At 43.0% G+C, this 24,350-nt stretch overlaps 1 protein-coding gene across 2 annotated transcripts in view; it reads left to right on the top strand.

Annotated features, from left to right (window-relative positions):
- The window catches only part of LOC109316563, a 177,891-nt gene extending 156,239 nt beyond the window's left edge, over positions 1–21,652 (top strand). Inside the window, exons 9-11 of one of the 2 annotated variants that reach the window (XM_019544755.1) lie at positions 1,907–2,036; positions 14,529–14,609; positions 20,992–21,652. In XM_019544755.1, coding sequence (XP_019400300.1) covers positions 1,907–2,036; positions 14,529–14,609; positions 20,992–21,281 — 501 coding nt within the window. In that variant the 3' untranslated portion in view covers positions 21,282–21,652. The remainder of the gene's footprint in view (positions 1–1,906; positions 2,037–14,528; positions 14,610–20,991) is intronic. The other variant, XM_019544756.1, reaches the window with a different exon arrangement.
- Positions 21,653–24,350: the final 2,698 nt, after the last annotated feature.

Genomic DNA, 24,350 nt, shown 5'->3' with positions numbered 1-24,350 from the left:
CCTCAGCAAGGCAGAGGGGCGGGGGAAATTCCTGCTTAGCAGGGAGTCTCTGAAGCGGGAGCAGCGCAGGGGAGGGCATTCCTTGCTGTGGAGCAGAGAGCCCTGCCCAGCCCAGAGAGCATGCCAGGATGTTGGGGGTGTCTGGTTTATCTTAAACCAGCAAAGGGTCTGGGACAGACATTGCATAAATCGGTTTGAGTCAAATCAGTTAAGTCTGTTACTACATTCAACCAGGTTTACCTCAACCAGTTACAGCCATTTTCAAACTGGTTTATGTGCACTGGACATCTGTTCTGTTACAGGTTTAAACCAGTTTCCGATCACTGAAACTGGTTTATGTGTAATGGCTGTCCCTAGCCTTAATGATAGACGATGTATTTAATGAGGTTCTCTTGTATGTGACTATTAGATGAGGAGCTTTTTCCCCATATTCTGATTGGGGGAAACAAAAAATTTGTTATATTCAAGTATCATAGAATCATATAAAATTAGGCTTGTGAGGAACCTCAGGAGGTCATCTAGTCCAGCCTTCTGCTCAAAGCAGGATCATCCCTAACAAGATCATCTCAGTCAAGGCTTTGTCTAGCCTGGTATTTCACAGCCTCTGGGTATCTTGTTCCACTGCTTGACTACACTCCTAGTGAGAGAGTTTTTCCTAATATCTCACCTAAACTTCCCTTGCTGCAACTTGAAACCATTGCTCTGTGTTCTGTCACCTGCCACCACTGAGAACAGTCTAGCTCCATCCTCTTTATAACCACCCTTCAAGCAGTTGAAGGCTGTAGGGGTGTGCGAAGCAGGCCCAATTCAATTCGGATGTGGATTCAGCCCGAATCAGGGACAGTGATTTGATTTGGATCACTGTCCCTAATTCAATTCAGCCAAATCTGAATCTGAAGATTTGATGCTGATTCAGAGAATCAGTGATGTGGACACAGACACAACTTTAAAAGTTTTTTCTACATACCTTGAAGTAGCAGGCATAGCTCATGATTGCTGTGATCCTGGGGTGCATGAAGTGTCCCACAGGAGTGCGGGGGGGCAGCCTTCCATGTGCTCAGCAGTGAACCCAGAAGTGGACCGGAAGTATCCAGAAGTACTCAGACCCAGAAGGCACCAGTCACTGAGTTGGGGGGTGTGGGAAGGGCCCACACTCCAATTCAATTCAGAGAGATTCAATGATTTGGACATAGACACAGCTTTATATGTTTTTTTTCTACATAACTCAGAGTACCAGGCAGCTCATGAACACAGATGGTGGGGTAGGTGGAGCGTCCCATGGGAACACAGCAGGGTCCCCAGTGCACTCAGCAATGGACCCTTCCCCACCCCCTGGCTCAGCAACTGGTGCCTCCTGGGCCTGGGGGGGCGGGGGGCATTCCCAGAGTCCCCCGAGTGCCCGCACAGCTGATCGCCGAGCCGAGGGGCATAGGGGGTTCCACTCCCTCACTCCTGTGGGATGCTCCATCTACCCCACCATCTCAGCATTCACGAGCTGCACCTGCTACCTCAAGGTATGTAGAAAAAACATTTAAAGCTGTGTCTATGGCCAAATCACCGATTCTCTGAATCGGAATCAAAGCTTCAAATTTGGATTCAGCCAGATCAAATTGGGACAGTGATCCAAATCAACAACTTGAAACTCTGTCCCCCGAATTGGGCCGAATCTGAATCCAGATTGACTATGACCTGCTTCACACACGCCTAGTGGCTATACTGATTAGCATTACTAGCCAGGTGGTACTGTACTAGAGTCAGTGGCAAAACTCTTGTTCATCAATGGTGCAGGAAGAGACCTCACATAGCTTTATATTGTCTGTGTCACTAGCTGATAGTTACAAGATATGGTCTGTTCTTGATGGTAACTCATTGAGTAGCTTACTCTGCTTTGTGCTTCTGTTTGCAGTTTGATGAAATAATATCAGGAAACACTCTGAAGAATGAAGCAGTGCAGCCAAATAAAGATGGGGGGATGAAATCATCTACAACTGCAGCCTCTTTGGTTAAAGGCTATGGTTCAGCTTTCCAATTAACAGGTATTTCTGTTTATGAGGGATACTATTTGCAGTCCTGCATATTATTTCTTTTTCAATGAGACAGCAGAGAGGGACAGTAATTACTGAGTCTGGATTAAGAAATAGTTGAAGGTCAGGTAGTATTGCTGGATAGAATAATATCTTAAGGGCATGTCGGTAAGCCAACTGAGGCAAACCTATATGACGGGGTATATAACATCCTGTGATTAGCAGACAGGACTCTTTCGTGATATTAGCCAGTGTCTGCTGTCTATATCAGAAACTGGTTTTGACTTTACCTCATATTGTTGGAGAGCTTGAGACATGTTGGGTGTATATAGACATCCCGCTTTGGCACCATAAAGTCAGGAAGATGAACTTCAGTCACCAAAGGCATGCAGCTCTTAGACAGATGGTGAGTGAATTCCATCAGGATATGAATTCTGCTTGGGAAGCACTTCGGTTCTCTGATTATGAGTGTGTAAGAGCTGCTAAGTAAATATTAGGTCCACATCCAGATAAGCATGGCTGTGCAGTATGTAGTACTGCAGACCTGTCTGTGGTGCCACACATTGCACATTCAGGCATTTGCCATGTTGCTACCTTGCAGCATGGCTTTTTTTTTTTTTTTTTTAAACCCTGAGAGATCCTGGGGTTGAAAAAACACATGGAAAAAAAAAGCGGGGTGGCATATGTGGCGGCAGTGTGTGCCACCCAAAATTGTAGCCTGACTCTCTGGAGACATGCTCTGGCTGCCAGCCAGGATCCCAGCTGCAAAAGCACCATGGCTAGAGCTTTCCTGGCCCATAGGACCCCAGATAAGGCTGCTGGGGCCAGCACAGATGTTGGTCCCAACCTCCTCTACCCCACCCAGGGTAACCTACCACATGCCAGAGGGTGCAAAGTGTGCTGCTTCTTGTCCCTGGGGAACCAAAAGTCCATGCTCATCTGGATGCAGCCTGGAGTAAACCAGAAATAACTCCATTCAAATCAGTGGTGTTCCATTAGCGTAAAACGGGTACAACTGTTTCTTAATAAAGTGGGCATTAGAACATGTCTCTGAAAGCTAATAAATTCAGAGCAGATCATCTCATGACTTAGACATAGCAGTCCTCAGGGAGAGGATAACATATTAGGATGTGGCCTTTTCTGATGAACCAGCAACGGTTGGATGCATGCACTTACTTTTCCAGGCTAGATTATCTTAAAGTTGAGTAGAGCAGTCCATTTTGAAACTGAGACCCACTGCCTTGTTAAAATGGGCAGTTCTGATTATTTTTAATGAACTAAACTATAATGTCAGCTAAAAACAGCATGAGGAGACTATCAAGCAGTGGGAAATTTATAGGAAAACTAGTATGATGTAAGCAAAACCCAATACCAGTTCCATAATATGGAAAATGATTATATGGTATTTTTCATAATAGAGTTAAATCTATGGTATTTCTTTACTCCAAGAGATACCTTTCCTCCCAGCACTGCTCTAGATTTATGTAGGATGTTTAGGATAATATTTTCCCTGTCAGTGTTCAAAATGAAAAAAACCAACCAACTAAACAAACGAACAAAACAACCTCCCCCCACCCCACCAATCCCCTCCTCCAAGCAAAAGGAAAATCAGTTAAAAAATACATGTGTTCACAAACCCAGTTAAAGCCCCAAAATTGCAGGGAAACAAGGAAAACTGATAATTTAGGCAATAGTCCACTTTTAATCTTTAGTTTTTGATACCTGAGTTGTCCCATTAGCTTAATTTAGACATAGGCTTAGTTAAATCTGTGCTTCAGTACTTTGCTATTGTAGGCCATTAGTGGACTAACTGGGAAAAATGAACTGAAAACTGAAACCTCCGAAGTCTAAATCTTCTAGATGCTGAGCACCAATTTATTCTTTGAAGCAGTGCAGGTTGACTGCATATACTAGGATTTGGTCTTAACTCAGATATTCCTTGATTAGGTTCAAAGCAGGATTAATCTAAGAGAATGGCCCTCTATCTGGGATCTCTGAAGGGTATGTTAATAACCTTTTGTGGAAGGAGCACATTGGCTGTAGTGGTTCTCCTGCCTTACCTGCAGAAGATTAGGTTGTTATCTCTTGTGTTTTGTCATGTTTGACAGTATCTTACAAAGAGTTTAAATTATGGATTATACAGGGAAGTTTGGGTAGAGACGATCCTGCCTCATACAAGGGGTTGAACTAGATCAGCATTTCTCAATCAGTGGGTCACTAAGTAAGTCACAGGAATATATGAAATATATCCCAAACAATCACAGAAAAATGTGGAAAATCACGGATTTTCTATTTTTAAATGAGAAAAACTTGGAAAACTGTGGGGTAGTCCTTGGAGGCTGGCATTACAAGGGGTTGCTTTGGGATGAGGGGAGCAGGAGGAGGGTGATCAGGCTGGGGGTGCCACATGCATGTGTGCACACATGCACATGGTAGCCAGGCAATGTAGAGAACAGCTCTCACAGCTCCTCGCAGGTAAGTCTATGGGACAAGGCGGGGGTGGGGGCGTGGAGGGGGAAAGAGATGATGCATCGGGAGGGCATGGAGTACAGGTGACATGTTGGGAGCCATGGCTGGGAATGTGCCCTCCAAATTTGTGTACCTGTAGTGGGCACAGGGCTTCAACCTGGCCAGACTGGCATGGGCACGAACCACGTTTATGGCCTCGCAAGCAAGACCTGGTGAGGGAGGGCAAAGTGGGGTGGTGAGACTTGTTGCTGCTGTGGCCACCACCAGGCCCCCCATGCCAGCTGCACTGCCAGCAGCACAAGGAATAGTGGATGGGGGTGGGGTGTGCTGTGCTCACCACCTCCCATCAGCAGGCACTCCACAACTTTATCCCATCACCATGGATCAGCTGCTGCTGCCACTCCCCTCAGGCTGTGGCTCTACCCCAGAGAGGAGGTGGGGTGCCAGGCAGTGTGGGTAGCCTGAGGGAAGCAGCAGAGGTGGTGGCTGGTCCATGGTGGTAGGGTAGAGCTGCAGCCTGGTGGCTGTGTTGGGTGGAGGTGAGAGCAGTGTGGAGCCCCCTCCCCACCATTACTCCTTTTGCTGCTGGTGGTGCAGCTGGTGTGGGGGTCCTGGAGGTGGTGGAAGAAGCAGCGAGTCTCACTCCCCCACTCCATTCTCCCATTCTGGGTCCTACCATGCTGCCCATGTCGGTCTGGCCAAGCTGCAGTCCCATGCCCATTGTTGGTGCACAGATCTGGGTGGGACATAACCCCTGTGCCACACACAGAAACCTACCCCACACACCCACCCCTGTCCCACATACTGGGGGTGGGGGCCTGATTGTGGAGGGCATCAGGTTGGAGTGAGGGGTACCAGCAGGGCTGAGGGGATGGGGGGTTGTGGGTTGGGACTGAGGAGCACAAACAGGGCTGAGGGGGGCTGCAAGGTGGGAGTGAGGGACACCAGCAACTTGTATTGTGCAAGTAGCACAATGATGAAGGTCACTTGAGAGTAATGGAGGGCCACATGTTGATATTGCTGTTAATGTTTTCCTGTTGATATTGATTTCTGTCTTTAAATTTAAGACTGTTGAGCTGCTTTAACTTGTGTATAATAAGCACTTTGGGGCCAAACTACTTTTGTGTTTTCTACTTGAACTACTTAGTAGGTTGGGACTGGCCATCAGTGTTTACAAATGGTTCCTTGTACAAAAAAGTTGAAAATCACTGAACTAGATGACCTCTAGTGTGTTTTTTATACATGCTCTGGGGGTGGGGTGTGCTTTAATTAAGCAGCTCTGAGAGCCACTGTAATTAAAACACCTGCAGTGTCCCATGTATCAGCATTTCCTCTATTCAAAATGGCAGCAGGGGCACTTATCTAATGAGCTTTAGCTAAACCACCCCATCACCATCTTGAAGTGTGAGGACACTGATACACAGGACGTGGAAACTGCTGGAGAGTGCTAATTAACATGCTTAGACTTGCCTCTGATGTAGTGTAATTACAGTGTGTCAGAGCAGCCTCCCTGCCTGTCTACAGGCACCCCTAAATGTCCCTTCCAGTCCTATTCCTCTGTGATAAAGCACTTTTGTTTTTATTATAAATAAAGGGAAGGACAGAACTAGAAGAAATTTGAAGTAATCAATGAATGGAATAAACATTTTTCTTAATTTTCCAACTTGTATTTATAGTGCCAAAAAACATGCTAGCTGATGTAAATCAGATTAAAAAAAAAGAAAAGAAAGGTGTCTGTCTCAAGAGGCTGTAATCTGCAGAGACAGAAAGCTAAGTACAAGAAAGTGTTATGAAATACAAAGTCATCAATCTTATGATCAAACGGTGTTCCTTGTTAGGTTGTTGATTTTGTTTAAAATATATATTTTAATTTTATTTATATTCTGAAGTCTTAGATTACAGGATTCAGGGCTGAACCAGCAGAGAGAGAGAGGGTGGAAAGGGATTCTGGAACAAGTGAAATGTGGCTATATAGTAGGGCTGTGCAAAGCTTTGGTCCCTGATTCGATTTGGTGGAGATTTGGCTGGATTCGGTGGCTGAATCTCCAAATTTGAACTGAATCAGAAAACCCTTTAATTTCTCTGAATCGAATCAGAACCCTCCGAATCGATTCAGAAAGATTCGGCGATTCAGACATAGACACAGCTTTAAATGTTTTTTCTGCATACCTCAAGGTACCAGGGGGTTGTGAATGCTGTGATGCTGGGGCTCATGGAGTGTCCCACAGAAGTGAGGGGGCACTCCCCAGCACACTCAGCAGCAGACCCAGAAGTGGATCAGAAGGACTTCCGGTCCACTTCCCAGTCCTCTGGGGAGCACACAGGGGGACCTCCTTGTGCCCCCCCAGCTTGGTGACTAGTGGCTCCTGGGTCTGCGGGGGTCACCTGTGGTCCCACTGCAGCTGACTGCTGAGCTGGGGTGGGGTTTGGGGTCCACTTCCGGGTTCACCGCCGAGTATGCAAGGGCCCCCCCCCACGCTCCTGTGGGACGCTCCATTTGCCCCAGCATCAAAGCACTCACGGGCTATGCCTGGTACCTTGAGGTATGTAGAAAAAACGGTATCTGCATCCAAATTGCTGAATCGGCATTGAATCTTCAGATTCAGATGTGGCCGAATCAAATCGGGGACAGTGATCTGAATCAAATCACTGTCCCTGATTTGGACCAAATTCAAATCTGAATTAAATAGGGCCTGTTTTGCACACCCCTCCTACATACTAACTGCTAGGGAAGGGAAGAAAATAGAAAGGAGGACAGAGGGAGATGCAGAGAGTGAGGAACATAGTGGACAGTGAGAGTAAGGCTATTAGTGGTCATGGTAGAGGGGCCGGATAGAAGGGTCAATATAAGAGATGGGGAAAGGAAAACCCAAGTTTGTTTATGTGAATGGATGATGATGCCTGAAGGCTGCAAAGTTCCTTCCAGCTGCTGCTATTGCTCCCTATGGCACCCAGAAAACTCCAGTGTGCTCCCATGCTCAGGCTAGTGACAGCCACTTTGGAGTAGAAGTTACTTCTTATTAGGGCATTTCTGTAGCCTGCTTTATGTTATCGCAGAGGACATTCCAGTTTTCTGCTACTCTGTCCTCTATTGATATGAAACCCAGTGCCTTTATGTCCCAATGCCTTGAAGAGAAAAATAGAGGACATAAAGATATCCGGTTTTGTATTGATTAGAGGACAGAGGATAACTGGACTGTCCTCTATGATAGCCATCCTATTGTGTTATTGTCTCTCAGCCTATGGGAAAGTATTTCCTTTCTAGGCAGACTTCTTCCAAGTTCCTTAAGATTAACCAAAGGAGTAAGAGCCTGATGCTGAGAGCTGATAATATGAGAGACCTGGTATTAGTTTGGAAGCAAAATCAAATGGTTTTCAAATAACTCATTTTAAATTACCTGTGCAATGGGATTGTGATCAATGTAAGAGTTTCACAATGTAAGATCAAGCATTCCTATATGCTTGTTATGTATTTTTTGAAAAGTCTGAGCAAGCAAAAATAACATTAAACTAGCATATTGTAGAGATGATAGGGCCATTCTTGCAAAGTTGTTAAGGTGTCTTGCTGTGGCTCTAGAGACATGAGATTAAGCCCTGCTCTGCATTCATGCCAAAGGCCAGCTGCATTTGATGTGGTATAATGATCTGATCCTGTAGGCATTAGCCTTTCAAGGCAGCAGAGGAGTTAAGGCATCTTGTTAGCAGTCCTCCAGATATGAATTCAAGCTTTACATATGGCTTGCCCTAAAAGCCACTCCTTCCCTGCCCCTCCAGGTCAACCCAGCTGTAAATGGGTATTTGGTCATTCAGGTTGAGATGTTAAAGGTGGCTAAATGTGATATTGGCCACTTAACTCCTTTATGTGCTGTTGGCACAGAAATTAGTGTGCCTAAACCACACTAGCCTAGTAGGCCATTAGGCTTGGATGGACCTTTTCTTCCGTAATGGAGTTAATTCATGGCAATTTCTACTAAACTAAGACTGAAACAATATGATGACTGAGGTAAGGACACATTTAAAACTAAATCAATAAATCAATGGATTCAAATGACCCAGTAGCAAAATTAGTACAGCAGGTGGTCAAATCATGAAGAATTAGTTTGTGGTGGTTTTGTACTGGGACTACCATATTTACTTGAATATAAGATGACCCCCCCAATAATTAGTTTCTATATATGGAAAATTTATAAATGTGATATAATTTTCCAGTTATAGAATCTAATTATTACACATTTGTCTCAAACTTGCCCCTGTCCCACTGCTACAGCAGGGAAAATAAATTTGGGCGGGCGGAGGGGGTCAGGAATCCCTTTCCCCACTCCTTATGGTTAGACCCTGCTCTCCTAGAGCACATGGAAGTGTGGAATAAATTAAAAAAAACCTGACCTTAAAATTAATATAGCGGTAGCAATTTTCCTATAGTATTCATAGACTTAGTTAATCCAGAATGAATGTATTTTACCTTTTTTGAAACTGCTACAAGTTTTAGCACAGGTATCCCATAAACATACTTTTAAAGAGTACTTCTGTATTCAATGGATGTATCTACACAAGTGTACGAATAAACTCCAGAGCTTATTGTTCTGCAGTTTTTTGCTCTTGGATGCTCCATTTTAAATGTGGGCCTGAGAGCAAAAAACTTCATGGCATATTGCTCCAGAGTTTATTCATGTGCAGCCAGGTCAGAGCAGCCTGGGCTGGCAGGGGACCCAGGAAGTCAGACTGATAGGCCAGGGCTGCTCATGAATAAACTCTGGAGCAACATGCCATGAAGTTTCTTGCTCCCAGCCCCTCTGACGGGGCTCCATGTGCTCCACAGCAACTGGCTGGGGCACAAGTGTGCTTCAACATAGTGGCTGGTAGGCTTCCAAATTGCTACAAAATTGTAAATATATCAATAAAACATTGTGTTCAATTGTTGATACCTCTATATATAGAGTGGCATTTAATTTTAATTGTGGATTTGGGTTTATTTATTTATTTAATTGTGGATTTGGGGAATTTGCAATGTTTTTATTAGGGAAAACCAGGATCCCTGTTCATAAGGTAGATAATCTCCAGATCACAGGAGGCAAATATTCTTCTAAAATTTATGAAAAGTAAGATGTGTATGGGGTCTCTATTGGGAAGAATGGTAACAATCTTCTAAATTAGGTAATGGACCTGAGGCTCAGAATCCACAAAAAATCTTTAAAATAGCCAGAAACTAATTGGCACATAACACTCCCCTCATATTCTTTCATAGCAGTTAGTAGTTATACTAAATCAGGAACTAACCTGGATATATTCATAACTTTCTGTAATAACTTTTGTCTTCAGAACGTGAACTGCATTTGCATTTTCCAGGCATCTTTGTAGCAAAAGTTGATCTTATTAAACCTAAATCCCACCAGGAGAAACGAGAAGAGTATGAGATCTTACCCTTAACCTTCAGTACTGTAGTTTTGCATTAAATCTCTGCTTCTATTTGCTAGCATAATAGAACATAAATAAGGCTAAGGACATTTCTTCAGATTCTTATAGTTTTTACCAATGCTACTGAAAATCTTTAGCAGACCAAAGTTACCAGCAACTTGATTTGTTCAACATAGGTGTATTTCACTGCATCTGCCTTTGTCACAAGAGGGTCTAATCACCACTGTGTAAATGACTAATCTACTAAAACGGAATTCAGATGCACTGAGTGGCATTTTACCTGATCCAAGAAAAAGGCTGGTGCAGGACAGCTATCCTCCATTGTTTATATCCGTTTCCAAAAAATGTTTAGTGGAAAATGCCCTGAATCAATTTACAAGCTTATCTTTCTTTAAAAACAAAAACTACATGGTGAAGGCCTTCCAAAGTACTGTACAAAGTGTAATATGTGATTAAGTTGGATGTTCTTTTGCTTAAGTACTCAAGGCTGACTTTATGTAAGGTTCATGAGAGGTAAAGCAATGTTTCTAGTAGGGACACCTGAATGGGGTTCTGGAGAACTGCATTCTTTATTCTTAGCTCTGCCATTGATCCATTCATTTGACCTGGGGTAAGTCACTCCTCTGTTTCCTGTCCCAAGCCATGTTTGTGTCTTTTTACACTATAAGTGCTTTGGGGCAGGGATGGCCTCTCATGATGGGTAAGCACACATGACTACCACAAGAATGCCACAATATCATCTGGACTTCTGTGTGCTGTCATAATACAGATAAATAATAATATGAGACTGATGATACCTCAGGGTTTACTTAAGTTATATGTTATGCTCTTGGCTAGCTTTTCCCCATTTGGAGATGTGCTGCCTATGTGCCTCTGCATGGAAACTGCTCTCCTTTTCCTGAGGGGTAGAAGGCAAGTATGCAGGTAGAAGAGCTGACCACCACTTTAGTCATAGAGAACAAATGGCAAAGAATACATATTTACTCTTTAGCATTAACTCCTCAGTATAGATTCTTGTCCTCTTTGGCTCTGGTGGTGAAATGTAATCACATGGATAAATTTCAATTGGTGGAAAAATCTAATATGCTTTGTTCAAAAATATGCTAGAAAGTGCCCACTTTTTGGCCTTTCTGTTTTTCTCCTAAAATAAATCAGTTTTGAAATCATTCTAAAAGATTCCAGACCCATATGTTTCACAATGATTTTGATATTATACAAAATATGTTGGACATGATATTGTTAGCCATATAATATGCCCTGTACTTCACATAATATGGAATCGTGCTAAATTCAAAATAGCTTCATTGGTTACACAGTTACGTGCCCTGGGATACTTGCATTTATTTTGTTCTTGGTGAGACATTCAAATGGAAAAAAATAGGGTAGTTTAGTTAACAGCAATCAGAATAAAATATGTCTAATTGGAAAATTGCAGTCAAATAGCTATTTATTTTTAGTGTACTCTCAAACCACCACCCATTCAGATGAACATACATTTCAGTGTAGTCTCTTTGCACAGAGAGTCACCAAATACGTTATGGAAAATGAAAGGAGCCCAGTTCCACAAGGGTGTTAGAATAGAAGAGGGTTGTGAACAATGATGAATTACCAATCACGGTGCTTTGCTGCTCAACATGCACCTAACCCGGTCCCTTTTGGTACAAACAAAATGGAAGAGAATAAGGGCAGAATGGAAAGCAGCCAATGAATCTTGAATTTTCATAAGTGCAGAAGCCATCTTAGGGATTTAGCTAGTAAAATAGCTGATTTTACCCTGAGTTTTATATTCAGAGGTGTAATATCCAAACAATGCACTCAGGGCAGTCCTCTCTCAGCCATCCACCTCCCCGTCTCCCCTGGCTTCCCTGTGCACAGGAGCAGCAGCAGGGAAGGGTGTGTCATGGAGTGCCAGATATTGTGGGAATTGTTCTCTAGGGCAGCATTGGAGCTTGGTGGAAACTGTCAACATATTTTTTTTTTTGCCAGCAAAGAACCTGTCAAAGACACACACAAAAAAAAATAAAAAATTGCTGATTTTAGCAGTAAAAATGGTGGTCAGTTCTTCCTCCCTGATGGCAGCAAACTCCACTGATGCCCTACAAAACTAGGATTCTCAGAATGCCTTGTGGTCCATGACATGCACTGCCTGTGCTGGCGGGTTTGTACAGGGAGAGTGAGGAACGGGAAAGTGAGATGCCCCTTCCTCATCTTTCTGGTGCCCCCCCCCCCCCCTTAGGCCATGCCCCCCTTTCCCACCCCAAATTACACCACTGGCTGTACTTCCCTGGACCCTAGAAGTGCAGAGAGATGTACTGAAGTTCCATCTCAAAACAGGCTCAGAGGTTTGCTTGCGTGGAACATAATTCATGACCGAGGCCTGACACCTACGGATAGATCCTCTTTATGGAACAATGTGATCAGCTATTTATGTTAGTTGGTCAGAGTTTTTTTTCCTTATGTTTTGCTGTTTTATAATGGACTTGCCTAGAAAGGGTGTTTTTAGTAAAGCAAAATAGAAAACTTGGGATTAGGGTCAAAATGAGACTGTGACAGTGTTGCTCACTTAACTTCATACATCTTTTAACACAAGTCCATTCAAATTACTCTGTTCCAACAGACTGCTTTGCTCAGTTTGTCTATAAAGGAAATATGATCCTGTTTGTCACAAAATCTGTCACCGTGCATGAATGGAACTGCTAAATTGATTTACAGTGTTTTAGTACAACTGCTCCCGGACATCTGGGGCTAGAGTTACAAAACAATTAGTGTGAAAACAGCAATGGTATTTTATTTATGAAAGATTTGCTCATGTTCTGTAATTAGTCTGATCTACCCACTGTCATTTGTGAAGTATGTTTTGCCACAAATGTTCTCAAAATGATGTTTTTTAGTCATTGCTTCTTGCAATGAACTTTACCTGTAAATGTTTTGTGATTAGGGCAGTATTATTTTATATAGGTATTTTTAGTCAAATGATTTAATGCCATGAGCTAAATATGGTTCCTACTAGGTTCTTATTACTTAGTTTTAGTTCAGTCCCTACTTGGACAAATCAGTAACAGTCCATCATACTTACTGACACTGGAGTTTCTTGTCTGAATGAAGACTGAGAGATCAGTAGTAACATGACAAAAAACCTCTTGTATGGAAAAGGGCATATCCATATTTTCCCCTAAGCAGACCAGCCAGGAAATGAATTGTGATCTGTTGCCCATGAGACTTGTTGTAAACATTCCCTAGCTATAAGATGAACTGAAAGATTGAAGGTCAGATCCTATTCCAACTTTTAGGGTGAAATTACACGTTACACTTAGACCATACTAAATCTGTGCAATTTTAAGCAATGTTCAAGTTAAAATGTCCTATGAGCAAGCACACATTAAGGGTTTAAATTGTTTCTTCTCTGCACAGCTCTGACTTATCCCTAGAGGGCTGGTGAACAGGGGCATGGCTAGGGTACCTAGGCTCTATCCCTGTTCTAGGTGGAAGGAGTGGCAGTGGGAGCATTGCATTCTAGGACGCTTGTCCATTTTATCTCCATGGACCAGACTGAAGTTACCCTAATGAGAGCTGGGTAACACAGCCCAGAGTTAATCCTCACCTGAAGTGGCATAAGTGAGACACTGAGAAGGCACTTGGCATGAGTTAACAAGCTTTAATGTGCGGATGCATGCATTTTAATGGATCTTTTTCTGGTCTAAGTGTAATGTGGAACTTCACACATAGGTGCCTAGGTATGATCCTACTGTACCCTGCTCATGTCCCTGAAAAACTGTTGACACAAAGGTAGATAGGTCTTCCTCCTGCTTCCTGCTTTTTGGGATCTAGCTTAGAGAATAAACTGATAGTATGTTACAAAAGTAAGCACATTAACATTTTTTTTTTCAGGGGGATTTGAGTGGGTTGAAATAGGATTGTGCATAGGCATTGAAATCCCTGGGAGTGCTTAGCAGGTAGAATAGGATCTGGCCCAGAATGTTTTAATGTTCCTTGAAATTGTACCTCCATGGGATTACTCATCATACAAGTTTTTACATGCAATAGTGGTGATAGTGATTGCTGTATATGTGGATATCACCTAACAAATCTGTTACGAGCTTCACAATTAGATGTTAAACATCTGCTCTGGGTAGCTTAAATTGTTGGATTCTACTGCACAAGTCCTTATTCTCACTTAGAATCTCATTAAAGGCAAAAGGTTTCTTTGCAGGAGTAAAGATTTGCATTTTAAGATCCTTTTGTAATATCAGAAACATACAAAGAACAAGAAACTAAAGGTAATCAGAGCTAATCTGTGTTCATTTCTCTCGGCATTTGTTAATTCAGCTTTGTCCTTTTTTTACTTGACAAAAAAAGAAAATATTCTTTTAAGCCTGTTATCCAGTATCATTTTAAAGTTAGGTAGGATTTTGGGAATGGCAGTTCCTTCAATCTAAAAAAGTTTTCTATAATATGCATTTAATATATTGATTGTTTTTCTGATTTGTTTGATTAGCATGATATGATGAAACAAATGCCTGAGTCTTGGACTTGTATATTTATAAGCTCTTAAACTTTTAAAGTCTTTGAAAAACCTCTTGGCATGTCTTCAGTCTTTCTTGTGCTATTGATTTCTGACAGACATGAATGAAACTGCACCCAAGATGGAGAATGGGGAAGCTCACTTTATTGGGCAAACACGCAAGATTCAGGATTGTACAGGTAAATTTTTGATGGTTGCTATTGAGACCTCTTTAGTTAAAAACTATTGAACTACTGTGTCTGTCATTATTGTGGACAGCCTATGCATATAATACGATAAAGTACATCTCAGTGCTTTGTTAACAAATAGCTGTTACTCCCCCATACATAAAGTGCAGAGAGAAACTCTAGTTCTTTCTGTATGATATTTTTGCATATCCATTTGTTCTCTGTATTTCCCACCTCTGGCATTATTTTCACATAAATGACCTGATCCTGGATGCTGCTGAGACCATCAGCTCCCAAATAATATTTGCTTTAAGGTTGTAGTTGTTTGGATTTGGGCGTAAGTGAACATGGCTGCTTTGTAGTAAATATTTATTTCTGTAAGATGATATGCTTTTGTGTATGAGCGTGTGTACTCTCTTTGTCTTGGATTTTAACTATGGTTATGTATATATTAAACTTCCCAAATGGAAACTCGGGGGCAATTCTTAGAACAGTGTGGGTGTGAATGTATGTGCAACAAACATGATTTTCAAACACCCTAAAACATTAAGGAGATTATTGGATAGCAGTTTTAAGGGTATGCATTTTTGTCAATCAGGGAAAATAAAAGTTTTGATTTTACAGAACCATTTCTTTTATCATACTACAAACAAGTAAACCAGAAAAGCAAGTTCTACATTAAGCCTTAAACAGAGAGCTTTGATAAATTGCCAAAAATATCTACTGTTTTCAACTTCTCCTGTATTTAGTAGTTATCAGTAGGTAACTTCCTCTAGGCAACATAATAGACTGGGTTTTGAAAGCTGGAGGAGTACTGAAGTTATAATTCAATTTAGGGATTTCATTTTATGCATAAGGGAGATGAGGAAAAGAATGAAGATCGCTATCAGAGATTATAACAGTTAGGGACCAAGACTGGCATTACTGGAACTCAGGGAGCAACTCAATTAGAGACCAGAAGAGTCAAGCAAGAAATGAGAGCTGCAAAAGGCCTTGAAGATGATATAAACCTTGAACTTGAAGTGGTGGATCTAAGGAAGCCAGTGGAAAGATAAAGACAAGGAGTGACCTGACTAGAGCAATGAGAAAAGACAATGATCTTAGCAGCTGCTAAGGTCTTCTGCTCAGATCCTTTTAAATTTTGTTGTACCTGCTCTGCAGATGCATAAGGAAACTTAAGCTGATGTAAATTACATGTCAAGGAGCTGTAAGAAGATGTAAGCAAAAGCAGTGCTATATATTTCCATGTACCGGTCTTTACAGACCTTTTGTGTCTAAAGTACACTTGGACTCTCCATCATATACTGGCAGGGCAGGTAGAAGTAGATATATGAAAGTCTACCTGAGCTCCTGGAAGTCTGATTTAAACGACATTAAGCATCACCTCTAATTCTAGTTCAGTGTGTTTTTAATATAGTTATAATGTTGCTTCTTAATCCCTATCCATAGACTTAATCATGTTTTCTGAGTAATTTAGTACCTTTTAAAACAAATATATTCTTGTCTGCAAATTTGTCTTAAGAGCTGCGTGAATGGTTTCTGAATCCTGAATTCTGAAAAAAATCTGCTTATGCTTAAAGTTATCCTATCTGAAATTTAAAAACAGCACAAAATATGATTATGGTAGTGCAGAGCTCTTAATACAAATATTTCTGAGCTCCAGAATTACTAGAGAGGTTGCCTCCATATTAACGCTAATGAACCATGGTTAGTATCCCCTGGTGGTGCTGTTTTTTCCCACCCACCCTGAACTAGAAAATGCATTTCTGATACAGTGTCATTTTAATTGACACAAAATAAACTTTTGCTGGATCGTTTTGACATTCAGCTGTTGCTAAACATGTTAAAAGAAAAGTAAATGTACTAATCATTGGTCACAAAGCAGCCTAATCCATGGTGACCTACAATTTGTTTAGGATCCTTTAGAGCAGCAGAGTGATTAAAGTGTGTTAAAAAAGAGGTAAACAGTGGGTCAGAGATTAGAAGTGAAAAAGGAAAAGACTGGCTTCCCCCAGACCACACACTGATAGTAGGCCTTCCTTCAGTGATTGTTCAAAAATGTTTCATGTTTCTTTTCCCCCTAAAAAACCTTAGAAACAGAAGGTTTGATTGGCACTTGTCATGGCTGATAGAGAGACGAAGATGCTTTGGTAAAAAGGAGAGGGAGGCAGCCGTGTCAAAAGCAGCAGTAGCTAAAGGATGATTCCTCCTTTCTGTGGTTTTGTCTCCCTCTAAATTATTCAAATCTGGGTGGCATCTGAGGATAACGGGCATTTTGACACAGCTTAAAGGATTGTCTGACTAACTCCATTGAACTGAAGCTGCCATCCTTTTTTAAAAAAAATTATAAAGAGGCAGATCTTCTATAATCTGATATGTATACAAACGAAAGGCAGCTCGATGCAGAGGTCTTTAAATATTTTGGGGAGGGGGAAGGGGAGACGACAATTTTATCTGTTTCTTGGATGATTGATTGTCTTTTTCATCTGTCTGCAAGAATGCTACTTATTGGTTCAGAAAAGGCTTTATTTGATTTTCTTTAGAATATCCATCATTGCTTGAGATGCATCTGGTGGTTACAAATTCAAGTCAAGCCAGCTGGATTAGAATCAACAAATGTAGGGAATTTTCTCCATCAAAAGAGGATCCTCGCCAACCAGGAATCTCTTCTGTTGATGGCCCTCCTGATTTATGGATTTTTCTTTTTCGTGGCAACTTTCTTTCTTTCTTTTTAGAATTGCATCGGGCCTCTCCTTAGTCCTTTGTCTCAACCATGCCAGACAGTTTAAATGGGCTCCACAGGGTTACTAGCTCCTCTGTTAGGCTGAGCTGCCGTTTAGTGTTTTGGTCTCCTCTTCACTTCAGAACCTAGGCCAAACCTTGCTCATGCTCCTCACAGGAGTAGCCCCATTGAAATAAGTAGAACTATTCACATGAGTAAGATGACCAGGATTTGGTCTGCAGTAGTGTGCTACGCATAACCTATTCAAATCATCCAGTCTAAAGTGCAGCTGGCCAGGACTGCACCGTGGGCAGTTCCCCCTGTCCTCTCTCCTTGCACCTTCTTTGCAGGGCTCTGGCTCTGCCTGTGGGCAGTGGCGCAAGAGCGGCAGCTGGAATTCACTGCTGCTGGGGGAAAGTGTCACTCCATTTTTGGCTGCTGACATGCAAGTTGAGTGGCCAAAAAAGTCTCCTCCCAGCAGCGGTGAAGACTCCTACGCTGCTGCCACTCCTGCACTACTGCAGGTGCAGCTCCTGCACTGCTGCCACTGCCAAGCAACAGAACTACATTTCCCAGAATGCCCTTCACTCATGGATTACTGCTGCTGCTTCTCTTGTGGAAGCTGAAGCCAGAAGGTTTCTGGAGGAGGGGGAGCAGGGGACAGGAGGGTGCGGTACCTCCTACTCCATTCGGGTGCTCCCGTCTGCCCCCTTTTAGGCAGTGCCTGGGTCTCTGACAGATAGCCTTTTAGCATGGGTTAACAGAAGAAACCTACTTGTCTTTCCCACTGCCTGTGCTGACACACTGACACATTTACTTTAGGCTATGACAGAACAAGCTTAACTTCGGGCCTTTTTCCCTATAGTTCTTCAATGGCGGTGGTTATAAGAAGAGAAACAAATATTCCAGTGCAATAGGAAAAAAAATCACCCAGCCCGGCATGGGCAACTGGTGCCTCCCAAGTCTGGGTGGGGGCACCAGATTGTTGACGGGGGTGGGGGGTTTGTGGCTGGTGCTTCCAGGGGGTGCACAGTTGGTCTTGGGGTGCATGTGCACCCGCATGCACCCTCTGTGCATGGCCAGTGCAACCCAGCTATGTGATGCAGTCCTTACCGGGCTGCTGCCTGGTGGATAGTCTTCAGTCAGTGTTGGACAGCAAGCTTATATGTTTCTTTGCTTGTATCTAACAATGTGTGTTTGCCAAATAAACCTGTTTGTTTAACCCCATCAGATTTTGGATAAAACCCAGAAGTAGAGATGGGTAATTGGATTTCTTCTCAGCGACTGTTTGGGGATTGGGGTACCATTGGTCCAGAAAAGTGCTTCTCTTGGGCCTTTGATGGAGCAGGGCATCTTGCCACTGTTCCCCATTCAGTGCGCCCATGGGTGGATCTAGAAGTTTTGGGAAAGGGTCACAGTTAATGTAGTTCAGCGTGACATAAAAGAACACACATTTTTTTTTCTTCAGGTAAAAAGAAACTAAAAGCTTTACTAATATGCTAGGGGCCTATTCAGTTTAAGATCAAAGCAAAAATAAATATACCTTTATTGGAATGTGTAATAATAATAATTTGCTAGATTACATATTAAGTTAAAAACATAACAAACTAGGCAAAAGTAGTTGAGAGAGATTTTTTTATTAGTCCTGAAGTTATTATAGCTAAATGTACATTCCTTATTCCAGTTCATAGAACAAAATCTAGCCTTCTTGACCACCTTGACTATGCATCCAGCACTTCACTGACAGTCTTCTCCATGTTTGAGTTAATGTTCACCTGAGTTAATTTTTACTGCACCTGTATTAAGTTTTTTAGCTAGGACTAAATGCAGTCTGCAGGACTGTGAAACAGAAGAGAGAGATTACCAAGAATGGCTAACAGACACCAACATTGCAGAAGAAAAATATAACTTTATTAATGGGCTGTCAAGACAATTAAAAAGGGGAGAGGGTCATTAGCACCTGAGATTAATAGAAATCAGGTACATTGTATTGAGCCATGAAGTCAATTGACTCCCTCAGCACTGCCTGAATAGAAATGCTGCTGCCACTGCCAGGCAGTTGGTTTTAAAGTTTACATGGAGCAGAATCAAAGGTGAGGACAGGGATTCAACTGTACCACTGTACTCCCCCTGGATCAGCCTCTGGGTATACCAAATGGCAGAGACCAGATACAGAAATTGAAGGGTGAACAGACAGTGTCCTGCCTCATCAAGGTCCTAAAAAGGCACCCTTTTAAGTAGAGGTCCCTGACTTCAATGGATGTTTATACATAAAAAAATGCTCTATTTCTATATTTGTAGTGAGTTTTATGAAAGTAGGAGTCGGAACAGGGAGGGAAATATCAACTGTTGTTGGTAACCGGGGATTCTGAAGTTTCATCTGTTTCAGTCCTTGTAAGACTTAAACTGCAGGAGGGGGTGACTGGAATAATGAGAACTACCAATGATGCTCTTAATACCCCTTGCCCTTAAGACCTGGGGATTCCTACAGAATGCTCTCTAGGGGATGTAAAATAAAAAATGCTTGTGTCAGCTCATACAACATTACTCAAGATCATAATCAGGTAGAATCTTGATTTTTCTCTCAAAGTTCATTTTGCTTTTTTATAGGGTGTTCTATCTAAGGTGCACTAAATGTGCTACAAGCATAAACTAATCACATTTTGCATCATTTTGTGAAGCAAGCATTGTTCTCCCCATGTTGACCACAGACAGTTGGCAAGCTCATCCATCTACATTGCAATAGGACAGACATGTAATGGCCTTGCCAAGATCACCTGACAATTTGATGGCAGGGATGGGACTAGAAACTGGGGGCATGTTTAGATGAAATGGGGGCCCTAAATTGAAGTGGTGGGTTTTTAAAAACACTATTTCAATTTAGGGCCCTTTAAACCCCTGTGGTGCGCACACACTCGCCACACTTACTTGCCTCTTTGGTGGTGGGCAGGGGCGGGGAGGGTGAGGTGCTGGCAGGTGAAGTGGTCCCTGGGCTGTGAGTGAGGGCGGAGGGAAGGGAAGGGGAGCTGGTGCTTCCCTCTGCGGCAGCAGCACACCCTGCCCAAGCGGCACCCACTTGCAGGCAGCTGGCTCAGGCAATCCTGGGGGGCACTGCAGCTGCAGAGGGAAGCACTGGGCCCCTGCATAGCTCAGGCAGGCAGGCTCCAAGGGGAGGAAAAAAAAAAGATCAGGCTCCCTGCTTTTCTTGGGTGGAGTCTGCCTTCCTGGGCTTCTGCCAGGCTGCCTGTAGGGCTTCCTGCAGAGCCCCTGAGCTGCACAGAGTCCGGTGCTTCATTCCACGGCTGTAGGGGCAGCAAACTAAAACTCCTTCTTGGAGTCATTTAAATTCGGCGACATAATGCACCTTGCTACAGCGGCTGTAATTAATGCTCAATACAAAGCTGATGTGTGCAAACACCATCACCATTAAAGTGGTGCAGAAGCATTTAGCCTGCTCTAAAGTGTTGTGCACACATGCCCCTCATTTCGTCAACACATGGCCTGGGTCTCCTGACTACAAAATTTGTGTTTTCAACCTTTAGATCATATTCTGTCTCAAAGTGTAATGGGAAATATTTGAAGGAGATGCAGTTAATCCTTGTCTCTTGTGTGATTTAGAATAACTCTTAGTGCTGTTATCAGATAAGATGATTTGTGTTCCATATCTTCCAGGATTGGAAGAATCAGCTGAAGATTCCCATGAGGAAAGCTATTGTATTGGAGCTGAGAGGCATAGAGACTCTCAAAGTCCTGCAAACAGAAAAAGCCATTTTAAACCGGATAATGGCAGCTTGCAAGAAATAGAACAACAGCAAAAAACAAAAGAAAGGCAAGCACAAGTCCTACACATTTACTCAAAACTTCGTGAGACTCAAGCCCCTGCACACCGAGCACCTGAGACCATGACTATCTCCAGATTTGAGGACTGTGAGTTTTTATGTCTGAGTTTGTTTTTTGGTTGATTACTCAAGAGATGTACAGCGATCAAAATGGGGGGAAAGACAGTAGCCTTCTCTAATTCTTGCATGCGGTGGAAGGACCAATGCATAGACACTTTTCACTGTGGTGTCATAATTTAGACATTGGCACTTCTATAACTGCTGTTAATCAGATGGGCAAGAATGCATTTTGGACTGTTCTGTCTTCTGTAGCAGTGGAAACTAAATTACACATGGAAAATATCTTTAAATATCTATAGTACACAAACAGGCTGCATCTGTACATATAAAAAGGCTGGATTGCCGCAATTTACTAGTATGCGTATTTGCAAAATTTCTCAAATGTGGGCTTTGTGTGTGTAACCATTGCGTGTACGATAAACATTCTACATTGAGCAAGAGTGAACTAGCAGTTTTAGAAAACCCAGTTCAGAGAGAGCGCTTCTCACGGACTGCTTCAGATGAATAAAACTAAAAACATTATTGATGTTGCCACATGACTGGTAAATAACAAAAGTCTACATTTTCTCAGGCTCCAGGAATAGGCCATGGTTTTAAATCGGGTATCAGCGAATTAGCCAAAATGGTGATCTTGTAAAATATTACAATTCTAGCCATTATTAATGCAGTCCACAGATGCCATGGGCCTGTAGCTGTCTATCATGGGCTCTGTGGCTCAGTACAGACATTCAAAACGCCCAAGCCTGAATTGATTCAGTCTTTGCAGGTTAGTCTAACCTGTGTAGATTGTACCAGCAAGCAAGAGAATAGACATTTACTTTTGATTCTGGAAATGCGAACACATGCCTGCAGTGGTTCAGGCCATAATGCGGGGTGGGGCGCTAGAATGAACCCTCCCTTCCCTTTTGCACTGGATGGATGGAGGGAAGCTAAGCTGAGGGAGGGGGCAGGCCAGATCCTGGCAGGCGGCTGAGTATAATTGGGGACAGGTTTAAACCGCTTCCCTGGCCCGCAAGGACTCCAGCCAGGGTGTGCCTGGAGGGGGAGGGGGAAAGCAGCCTTTGCCAGGGTTTTGGGGAGTGGAGGGGGAGTTTCACTAGAGCCTGGCCAGATGCTGGCCCAGCATGGCCCCATAAGGTGAAGGGGGCAGGGAGGGTGTTTATTACTCCCTCCCTCCCCTCTCCCACCGGGGGACCCCAGCCAGGGTCTGCCAGCCCTGGCCACCACCTCTGCTGCTTGCCCCTGGCCAGGCAGACCCTAGCTAGGGTCCCCTGGGGGAGGGAGGAGAGAGGTAAGGGGCAAGCCCCCTTACTGCCCCTTTGCCCCAGAGGGCCATGCCAGGCTGGCAGCCAGCCACTCCCCTGCCCCTGCTCCAGCTAGGGAGCACAAGGATGGGGCTAGTCCTGCTCTCTGGAGCAGACAGTACAGCCAGCACAGAGCTGAAAAGCGTGCTGGGGGACTCTGATTTACCTTAAACCAGGAAGGGGTCTGGGACAGAAGTGCCATAAGTTGGTTTGACCTCAGTCAGTGAAGTCTGATGCTACAGTCAACCAGGCTTATCTTAAACCAGTTTTGGCCATTTTGAAACTGGTTTAAGTGCACTGAAGTTTTGTTCTGTTACAGGTTTAAACCAGTTTCTGATCACTTAAACTGGTTTATGTGTAACTTCTGTCCCTAGTCTGTATGTTCAGGGGCATCGCACCTCAGTGAATTGCTATGTGTGCAGATTCTTTTTACAGACTCATCACTGTAGCATGAAGCCATGAGGTACATCAGACCATACTGATAGCTAGGTACTATTTGGAATAACCCAAGGACTCTGTAATGCATCTAGCACTGTGTACCTATGCTAGTATGAGTCATGGTACTAATACTGCCCAATAGTAGGCTGTCTTCTGTTATGATCTGAATAAACTCTTCAGCTTTTTGCACTGCCAAGCAATACAGCCATGGCAACCTGGAAACAAAGAGCCTTGTTCACATATGTCCTGCACCAGTGACCAAAGGGTCACTTCTTTCTCAGTTGGAGTCTCTCATTACAAAATCCAGCTCAGTACCTATGAAGACCAGAGATGCCAGGTCCATCCCCGCCTCAGTAGTGCTTCTAGCCTTGCTGCCAGTTCCTGGAAAGAGGCTGAAATGTGCTGGCAAGTTCTTGACATGCAACATCCAATGAAAAGAAAGTTGTTCAAACAATGTATAACTGATTTAATCCCCACTCCTATAATAACTGCCCTTTCAGGATAACAACCAAATTTCAAAGGCAGCACAGGATACTACACAACTTCTGGGAATGGTTTGACAAGGCTAAAACAGCTATCAAACTAAAAGCCCTGGCAAAGAAAAGTCTCCTGGGTGGACAAATAAGTGGAACACAAATTTCCTTTATCACATTGGTTCATAATTGCCCTCATTCCACCCACACACCTGGAATGTGGCTGTGGCCAAACTGAAAGAAGTGCTCCTAACTTAATATCCCCCTAGATCTGTCAGGAGTAGCCAAATTCCCCATCTGAGTAAGGCAGATAGCAAGTGGTGCTTGCCCTGGAGCAGTTTTGTATCTATGCACACGTACACCTTCTGGCTCCAGTTGGATGTTAAAAGTAATCGAAGAAGGGCCGCAGTCATTCCTTACTATGCATCCTCTTTACACTTACGGAGAAACAACTGTGGCACTTTCAGATTTGATACCACTGAGCATACCCAGTTTTTTAGCTGTTTTCAGACTATATTATATTAATACAGGACAACATAGGGAGATTTTTTTTCAGCCACTACTTGGGCAAGTTACTGCTGCCTCTTTCAAGGTGTTGAAGTCTGTGTGAATTCAGGCTGCTCTACACTTGTAGAATGTAGGTACATGGAAATGAGCACCGCAGTTTATTAACTCCTGCACCATGTAGAGGTTTTATTGTCAGCTGTGTATTTTCTACCAGTGCTGTGATATGCTCCCCTTGTTGGGTAAAGAATCCGCCTCCTCAGAATAATCATTGACAGCTCTAACAGCACAAGTGGCATCCCTGCAGCCAGTTTCACCATCCATGCCTGCTGTCTGCAAGCTTCATGCTGAAAATGCCAACAAAGCAAATTATATGCTATTATACAATCACACTATGATCATTTCTGTAGAAA

This window comes from Crocodylus porosus, unplaced genomic scaffold, assembly GCF_001723895.1.
Source record: "Crocodylus porosus isolate Cpor-Errol unplaced genomic scaffold, CroPor_comp1, whole genome shotgun sequence".
NCBI lineage: Eukaryota > Metazoa > Chordata > Crocodylia > Crocodylidae > Crocodylus > Crocodylus porosus.
Note: the sequence above shows the minus strand (reverse complement) of the source record. Positions and strands in the feature narration are given on the sequence as shown.